Genomic DNA, 9,823 nt, shown 5'->3' with positions numbered 1-9,823 from the left:
AACAATTACGTTCAATGAAATTCACTAATACAAAGTCGAATTTGATTCAGAGAAAACTAAAGTTTTAGCAAGAATTCTTCCAACTAAGATTTGATTTTGGATTCTCTCAATTAATTCATCTTTAACTGAAATTTATTAACCCTTGAGTTAAATCAATTAATTTTTCTTTTTTTGATAAATATCACCATCAACTCACACATAAATGTGAGATTTTAAATTCAAACTCAAGACAAGATACTAAACTTATCAATTCGACTAAGTCTTAAAGTGCAATATATTATCTCATTCGGATTGTCTTCTCGTGCTTCTAGGCAAAATCCATTATATAATTAGGACATAGGCCCAGCCCAAGAGTGATATTACATAGAAAGTTCAGTGTTTGATCTCAATTATGCTTTCTCTAACAAATTACTAACTAATAACTTTTTAATAAATAAATAAAAGAAGAAAATATATTTTCCAATTTCTCTTTTGGCCTGCTTATTCTTTAATTGCAGATAATTTATTATTTTCTTTGGAAATAAAAGTTTATGGTCCATTCCTATTATTTATAAATCATTTGTGTTGTTGAGTTTAGTTCAAGAAATTCTTAAACCATTCAACAGACTTTTTTGGATATCTCTTTAGATTGTCATTGTAGTCAATGAAATAAAGACCAAATCTAGAAGTGTATCCAGCTTGCCACTCCCAATTATCCAACAGCGACCACACAAAATAGCCTTTCACATTGCACCCATCTTCCCTACAATCAAAGACATAACAAATCCATAAGCTAAATTAATAACATTTATTTATAAAAGAAAATGAATTATAGGCTCACTCGTTGTATCACATTATTTTTGTCTTTTAGAAATAAATAATGCATCTTATAACAATAATAATTATACTAATTAATTACCATGATAAAATAACTTATTGGGAAATAAAATGTTCTTATTGTAGTAGTTAAGAAGTCAAGGACAAAATTAATGTTTTGTATGTTTTCTTTTTTTGACCAAATTAATGTATTGTTGTATGTTGACATATTAATAAATAATATAATATTAAAAATTAATGTTTTTTTTTATGTTTTAAAATGATAAATAAACTTTTTAATACAAATCAAAATCTCTAAAGAAGAAATAAATTATGAGATGAATGGAGGAGTATACAATCAAGAAAGTATACAACATCAATACATACTTGATAGAAGCTAATAAGTTGTTTAAATAGTCATTGTGATATCTAATCCTCTTGTCATCCTTTAGAGCATCATTGATTGAGATAGATGGATCATTTGGATCATCCATTCCTTTGACAAGAGAGTATATGTTAGATGTAGCCGACAAATAATTTATTCAATATTCATAATTTTAATGATAGTTGTTACAAAACTCTGTCATGGTGAGTGCAAACTTGCATAATAAAATTTGTTGTGCATTACTCTATACTTTTGCATGCCTTAATTTTATCTAAAATGAAATTTTGAACTAGAGTCAAATAAAACTCAAATTTGTCTAGTTTAAAGATTACCATTTTCAGTTATAATGAGCAGAGGATTCCCATACTTCTGTTTGATGTAATTCATTGTGCTTCTCATCCCTTGTGGTACTATATACAACCATAAAGAATTTGCCTACAAATCACAATTTGAATTTTATAGTCTTAACTAATAAGAACTACCTACCTAAATATGAAAGTAAATTTGTGACATCCAATTCGTCTTAGTACAATATAGATATGAATCATGATCTATAAACTTGTGATTTCTTGTCGTGATGTGAATTAATCATTTAGTCAATTGAATTATCACAGTTTTGTTTTAGATTAACCAAATATCTCACGAATATATATATCATCATTCTTAAAGAACTTACCCTTTCTCCAATAATCTCGGTCCCATTGAAAGCTGGAAGGAGTAAAAAACACAAACAATAATTTTCAATTTGGGGTAATCATTAAACAAATTATAAATAACCAAGAAAATCAAAATAACAAGTATATGTAGAAATAAAATATAAAAAGGTTGAAATATAACTTACGAAGAGTAAGAGCAGCAGAGTCAGAAATGTAGTCATGAAGTGCAACTTGAAGTAAATCAGAACCATTGTGCATTGCATAAAATGTGGTGTAATGATTGATGCCAACAAAATCTAATGAACCCTTAACAAGACTAGTTTGAGATTTTGAAAATTTTGGTAGCCTGCTCCCAACTCTACTTTTCATTGATTTTGGATAATCTCCAAATATCAATGGGTCAAGAAACCTGTCAAGCAAAATAACAACTTTAGTTTATCCATATATATATATATATATATTTAATTAGTTAATCTCAAGTAGTTAATAAATTTCATTTAAAGTTGAATTGATAAGTAATATTCAAGGTCAAACCATGTTCATTCAATAATTCGCCAAGTTTTGCTTATCTCTAAGTCGAATTTTGAATTACAAGAATTTTTTTTTCATATAAACTCAAGGGTTAAAGACAAAAAATCCTATAATTTCAAGTGTCTACATAAGTAATATTATAGACACAAAAATACAACTTCGTCCCAAAATATAAATAAAAATGAGTTAAAAGAAAGTGAATGTAATTTTAAACTAATCACATTAACTTTCTTTCTTTTAAAATATATTTTGATTATATAATGTCTTGCAAGATATATTACCAGCCAAGTGTAAAATCCAAGGCTCTCTGAGTTGCTTCAATATCTTCTTTGGAATTTGTTGCTGACTCAAACCAAATTACATCCAAAGATATTCCCACAGATCCACCTTGTATTTTCTGTGGAAGAACACCTTACTCAGAAAATTGGTTCTAACAAATATACATTAAAGATTAAAAGAACAAATCATGTATCAAAAAAAGAAAACAAAGATTAAGAGCATACAAATGTGAATATACAGTTGCATACATAAATCTGACTTTTACTATTGCAATTTTAATAAATAGTCCAATTTATAGTACAAATATAAACTAAATAAATCTAATACCTGCCTGATTTAGTCCTCCAAAGTATATCCATCATAGAAAAATTTTGTGAAATTATTGTATTACTTTACCTTATATTTTTTCCTATAAATATCTGCTACAACTGCATGTGAAATAAGGACATTATGAGCCACAATATAAGGTTCAGTAGAAGAGTTTCCACTACTACACAACTTGTGAAGGAGAATTGAGCATCTTCCTGGTGGTTGAAGTCCAACATCATATCCCATCATACAAAATGTATGTGGCTCATTGAAAGTGATCCAATGTTTCACTCTGTCTCCAAATTTCTGAAAGCATATCTCAGCATATGTTGCAAAATCTTTTCTGTTGTAAAAAAATATATACTAAAAAGATTTATATTGTTTTATATATGACCATAATGATACTATTAATATTGTGAAACTAAAGGGAATTCAAGTTATAATACAAATAAAATTGAATACATGATTAAAGGGCTAAGCCATCCCTTGTACTTGTCTTCTAAGGCTTGAGGTAGGTCCCAGTGGTACAGAGTAACATATGGCTCAATTCCTACACATATTTGGGATTTTAATTCAAAATTTTTAAAAGCATGCATGCAATGCTTCTATATAATGAAATAATTAGAAGTATGATAGAAGATTTGTTGCTTATTTTAATCTAGCTTCCATTTCTTTTTCTCAATTTTGTGATTCATTTGCATTCATAGTGAAGCTTTTGCATGCTATTTTTGCTTAAAAATGTATTTCAATTTTTTTGTTTTCAAACCAAGAAGAGATAAATTATCATTATTTAAGTGGTATTAATGATTATTTTACAATCATTTTGAAGTAAATTCGAACTCGATCTCTTCAAATTATAAAATCAAACTTTTACATGTATAGTATCTTTGAATCTTATATTAACATTTCATGTACAATTTGTCTAATATAAATTATGCAAGAACTCTTAGATATAAGAATAGGTGTAACACATATATACATAGATAAATTTGTATTCAAGAAGCATGATTTTCATTTATCAAATGGCAAGAGTTTACCTTTGGCTAGTAAAGCATCAATGAGTTTATTGTAGTGATCAACTCCTGCTTGATTGACTACCCCAAATCCATCTGACATATTATAATCCATGGTCACAATGCTTCTCCATTAAGTTTTATGGACATTAAATGTTTCATCATTTAATTCAAATGTGACGATTAATCATATGATTTTCATTAAGGTTATAAATAGTGGTAACCATTGTAGATGCATCGTAATATTTGATATCGTAGAGAATCACGGTCAAATGTAGTTAATGTAACTTAAATCACAATTGTGTTATGGTTTAATCAACGTCAAATTATGTTGTGGCTATAGTTGTAATCGTAGACCTTTATTTAAAATCTTAATTTTCATAATTTATACATACAAACATTTATGTTTCCTTATTGTAAACCTTAAAAGTCTTATCATTGTAGATTCCACCTAAAAATGTGGTTAGAATAAATCTTACTGGGAAAAATTCGAGTCCAGGAAATTGAAAACCTATAAGCATCCATTCCCATGTCCTTCATAATATGTACGTCTCCCTAGTTGCAAAAAACAATATATGCAAGATGCACAAGTTAAAATACCATCCAAAAATGGCAGGACCGTCTTATTTATAGTCTTATTTATAGTCTTATTTATAGCTAAAGTGAATTTTAATATGAGATCTTTTAGAGTATATAATAATATTTTAATAAAATTATTTAAATTATTTATGAAAAATTATTTTTAAGACACTTTATAATTAAAAAAAATATTAATTAAATTAATATAATTAATTTAATATAATTCTTTTTATTATAATTAATTCAATTAATTTGTTATATGTTTAAATAACGTTATTTTTATATAAAATTTGGTTAGTCTTAAATTTTAAAATATTAAAATATGAGATACTTTTATTAAGTATAAAATCTTTTTGGAAGTCCTTTTATTAAGTAAATATTAATTTTTTTAAGTCTAAAATGATTGTTTTATTGGCTTCACCTTCAAGCCACCTTAAAAAATAGTTAAGAAATAAAACCTCTATTCTTAAATATAAGACTTTTGTGAAAAGAAAAAAAATTACAAGACTCTTTAAATTTTGAATTGTATTAAATATTTCTTTACTAACATAGTTTAATTAATTTATATTTTTTTCTACAACCGACGATAAATACTACTTCATTTTCTTCTTTAAAGAGACAATTGAACAACAAAATTTATGTATCTGATCCATAAATATATCAACTTTTGTTGTCTCAAATATCTCTTATAAAAATGAACATAAATAATATTATAATAAAAATATTAACTAATTATATCTTTTAAAGGATAAATTTATAAAAACAATATCAATTATTAATAAATTTAATATTATTATTAATGGACTTCAATATTTATAGATGGACGCGGTAGTATTATTTAAACACATATTAAAGATGTATATGAATTTCTTTTTATGAATATTTATAATTACCACTAAAAAAAATATAGCAAGATACAAATTACCTAGCTAGTTAGTCACGTTTAGAAGTGATTGTGGTTAAATTAATTTAATTAGATTTTAATCAGCAAAGTTGTTGCACAAAGAAGTATTGGTTGGTTACTTAGCCATGAACTAAATCAATCATTACTTCAAAGCGATGATACTGATCCACTGCAACATCAGCATTGCTGTTACGTAGTATTTTGCCTGCCATTAAATGCAAGACATATTTCAACAGATATGACATATCAACAATTTTAATTTTTTTAATATAAGGTAAAAGAATAGTATGTTTTGTACTTGTTTAATGGCTCCGCCAATTTTAATTTTTTAAAATAAAAATTACTATTTTATATTACTTAACAAATGTCCATTTTAAATTTCAAAAAGGTTTCTCAAACCATTGTTTTACGACCGGTGGTGGTGAGTGTTCCTTGTTGCATGTTGTCAAGAAAATGGATCCATTTTTACACAAATAATTTCAAGTTTGCATAACAAATTTCTCCAACCAACTAATTTATTTTCAATCTTGAGCCTCTAAGATATTTCTTTTTTACGGAAGCCTCCAAAAAACCTAATGGGTGACAATTTATTTCAGACGAATATTATTATATTAGATGTTTTGTGTGAATTAAATATATGATATTTATTATATCTTAATTAAAATAAAATAGATAATTAAAAAATAAAATTTATTATCTCTTATATTTTAATAGTGATATTTATTATAATCTTATTTCTTGTCTACTATTTTATACGTTTTCAATAGAAATATAATTAATTTTTCTGAAAATGTTTTATTAACTTTATATTTTTTATTTTATTTTTAAAAATATTATAAATAATATATGATTGATTAAAAGTTCGACAAAGTCAAACTAATCATATAATACATTTGCATTGTTAAAACTTACCTCCATTAGAATGTGAAAAAGTATCCCACACAGATGGGCCCCTTCCATCTTCTTTTACTGCACCTTCGTACTACAATCAAACCAAGTAACTAATTATTAACATGCTTATTTTATTGAATAAATAAGTGCTTATTTTATTTTTATGGAACCTTCTTATATATTTTACTCCCAAGTTAAAATATATTTTTTTTAAGAACCCAAGTTAAAACCTATTACATTTTCTATTTTGCTTTGCTAGTAGAGATTTACCAAATTAATATAATCGATTCTTAATTGAAAAAACCAGTGACAGAATTTTAATACACTTCCGATTTATTATGTTTTGTGTAAGAGTACTGATTTATTATGTATATATACATGCTGATATATCATTTTTATATTTATACTTCGTGAACAACTATAAATATTTATTTTGTCCATAGATGGAGTACAATTATCATTTAAAAACTGACACATACAAATGATAGATGATGAGGTTTCATCAACTCTTATTTTTTAGCACTTTGTTAATAGCTTTTATTTTAAGTTTCATTCATTTTAGTTAGTTTTATACTTAATTGAAGAATAAAAGGAATTTGAGTTGTCTTAGACTATTTTTTAATGTTTCGGTACTAACCGTTTTTAATTAGACAAATTCTCGGAGTATTCTCTTTTTGTTTTGATGTTATAGGTCAATTATATTAAGGAATGAACACTCGAAAAGTTATAGATAATTAATGCTGACACAAGGTGATCTCATAGTGCAAATTTGTCTTTTGATAGAAGTTGGAGTGCACTTGGGAGGACCAGGAGCGCATTGCACCAGTCACTGCGTTGCAGTGCACATCCTAGCACAACTCATTATCTTTGAGTGCAGCAGAGAAGCATGACATCTCAGCGCAACATGTTACATCAAAATTAGTTTTGATGTAGTGCATTACGCAACTTGTTGCACCACAATAAATGTTGGTCTAGCGCATTGCCCTGGTGCGCATTCAAATACCATCATTTAAGTAATTAATCGTAATTTTGTGAGAGTTGGAATTTTTTGATACAAAGTAGAAGACGACTACACTTTAGAGGAGACCTAGTGCAACTTTTATTTGTAATTTTTTTTTCTTTTTATGTATCTTTTATTAAACAATATGAATAGCTAATTTAAACTTACTGATTAAGGGTTAGATGAATCTTCTTGAATGTAGTTTTGGTTTTTGTATATTATTTATGCAATTACGATGTATTTGATTATTCATATATTTTTGTTCATACTGTTTTTCTGTGATTGGCTCCATAGAATTGAACTTATGTATTATTTCGTTGTTGAAAAGTAGGCTATAAATATCGGAACTAAAATATATGTTCATATTTCAATATTGTTATAGGAATATAAAGTGTTAACATGTCTATAAGAGATTACCGTTCATATATACTTTGAGTAACAAGTATGATAAATCTAAGAAATTATGATTCGTTATTGTAAAAAAGGATTTTGAGCTAAAAAATTGGTTTAGTTCCCTAATCGTTTTTCTCATAATCTCTATCTCGATAATTTTTATTCAATATATGTTCTTACTTATGGGCCTTTATATGACAAAGATGAAACTTTATGGACATAGTTCTCAATTGGAAAATTGAAAAGTTGGATTACATACCCCCATTTAAACTTATACCCCTATTAATAAAATGTATGCTTAAACTTACAAAAATACCCCTAATCTTATGGTAAAAAAAAATGGTGGTACTCACGATCAAAAAATCTTTTAACGGAAATTTCAAGAACGAAATTTTCGGTTGAAACTTCCGGAAATTTCATTCCTTCCTAAAATTTCTGGTACAGTTTTTTATTTTTAAAATTTTTTCTTTTACATTTATTTCATATTCAATTTATTTTCAATGAAGAACAGATGAGCGAAAAACACCCTCAAACATTCTCAAGTTTGACCTCATATACATTCTAATAGGAGAGCTCCCATTGAGAAGGGGAGAAAGAGGAACGAAGAGATGCAACAACCGGAGAATTATAAAATAAAAAAATTCTATAAAATAAAAATAATACGTACCAAAAATTTCAAAATTTGAAATTTTCGATAGAGTAAAATTAACTACTAAAAATTCCAATGCACAAAATTTCTAGCAGTATAATTTGGACCACACCCATACGTTTTTTTTATTCAAAATATAGTTTTCAGTAAATTTTTGTATCAACAATTTTATTGTAGTTAAACTTTATATATTTTGATAGAAGTCTAGAAAAAATAAGCTAAAAAATTTATGTGTATGACTAAATTTTTGTTATTTTAGTTTCTTGTATAATTTTTTATTTAAAAATTTATATTTAATTTATCCCTTATTAAAAATTTGTGGAGAACATATTTACCTTATTCTAAAGATCATTTAAAATTTTAAAAGATGTACATAAATTGATTTAATATAAAGACTATAATTGTTAATAGAAAAAACTGAGAACTATAAAGTCAAAAAAATAATTTATAAGAATTAAAATAAATTATACAGAATAAAAATATATTTAATCATATTTTAAAACAGAAGGTTACAAATTAATATTGTAAGATATTTTATAAATTATCTGTTTTAATTGGCTTCTAAAAATTAAACTAAATTAAACATGCTCTGAAACTACGAGAGTTCAATCAATAAACACTTGTATTATTTTTAAAAGACTAAATATAAAGGTGTGAAAATTGAGAAAGCTACAATGTGAATATTGAAGAAAATGTACCAACCTGAAAAGCTGAAGAAGCAGTTCCGAAAACAAAATCCTTAGGAAAGCTCTGCCTGTTAATCTGAGACACACACATTCGAATCTTAATAATCAAAACCAATGTTATTATGAAAATACCTATTCTAAACGCCATGGTTTTTCTCTCTCTAAGATATTATAGTTCAATCGACGAACAATACTCTTCACTATTTCTTTTGATAATTTATATAGTAAAACTCTTTGGTTCTGTTTGGCCGACCTATATTCCCTTAGACAAAATGATTTTATTTTTATCATATGTATGTTGTAATATAAAATGGCTTCTTGTGATAACCTTTTCGGTACACAAATCAATCTTACCAAGAAATTCCATTGTTTGCATCACTATATGCAATAAATCGAAAGAAAAATGTATCTAGAATATGAACAATATATTATACCTCGGTATACGATAGTTTGGCATTCTTTGGCTACGGGAAAAGTTAGGAAACACAATAGGGCAACTCCACTATTCTTTATTCAATCTAGAAGTGAAATTTTGTCCTTGAAATTGGGCACTTGTGTGAAAATAACCCTCAATTTTGTTAAAATTTGAAAAAAGTCTTTAAACTTTTAAAATATTAGTATTTGTTTGATACGTGGAATATGGTAAGATAGATATCCAAATACAAATAGGATATAGACATGATACACTTATCATATCATGTGTTTGATGTTGATATGATAACTTTTTTTTTTTTTTGTTATAAAAAAGAGGGA

The 9,823-nt window shown here is 26.2% G+C and overlaps 1 protein-coding gene across 2 annotated transcripts; it reads right to left on the bottom strand.

The window, feature by feature from the left end:
• Positions 1-243: 243 nt before the first annotated feature.
• Positions 244-9,239, bottom strand: LOC101497475 (beta-glucosidase 40). 2 transcript variants are annotated; one of them, XM_004490088.4, is made up of 13 exons: positions 9,087-9,239; positions 6,364-6,433; positions 5,598-5,656; positions 4,448-4,523; positions 3,993-4,064; positions 3,418-3,505; positions 3,043-3,298; positions 2,649-2,764; positions 2,022-2,245; positions 1,857-1,888; positions 1,513-1,615; positions 1,183-1,291; positions 244-742 (listed from the first exon to the last, which is right to left on the bottom strand). In XM_004490088.4, exons 1-13 carry the CDS (start codon positions 9,216-9,218, stop codon positions 574-576), a joined length of 1,506 nt encoding a protein of 501 aa, XP_004490145.3. In that variant the 5' UTR covers positions 9,219-9,239; the 3' UTR covers positions 244-573. The 2 variants fall into 2 exon arrangements, with proteins under 2 accessions (XP_004490145.3, XP_027187529.1); XM_027331728.2 differs by lacking the exon at positions 1,183-1,291 and having other exon boundaries at positions 588-742.
• Positions 9,240-9,823: the final 584 nt, after the last annotated feature.

Source organism: Cicer arietinum, chromosome 2 (genome assembly GCF_000331145.2).
Source record: "Cicer arietinum cultivar CDC Frontier isolate Library 1 chromosome 2, Cicar.CDCFrontier_v2.0, whole genome shotgun sequence".
Lineage (NCBI taxonomy): Eukaryota > Viridiplantae > Streptophyta > Magnoliopsida > Fabales > Fabaceae > Cicer > Cicer arietinum.
This window is presented reverse-complemented; position numbering and strand designations above follow the sequence as displayed.

Coding starts and splice junctions, on each gene's coding strand:
- LOC101497475 (XM_004490088.4), bottom strand. CDS start 9,218: ATGGCGTTTAGAATAGGTATTTTCATAATAACATTGGTTTTGATTATT. Junction 3,299..3,417: donor TGGCTTAGCCCTTTAATCAT/GTATTCAATTTT, acceptor TTTTTACAACAG/AAAAGATTTTGCAACATATG. Junction 1,616..1,856: donor CCGAGATTATTGGAGAAAGG/GTAAGTTCTTTA, acceptor TGTGATTTGTAG/GCAAATTCTTTATGGTTGTA.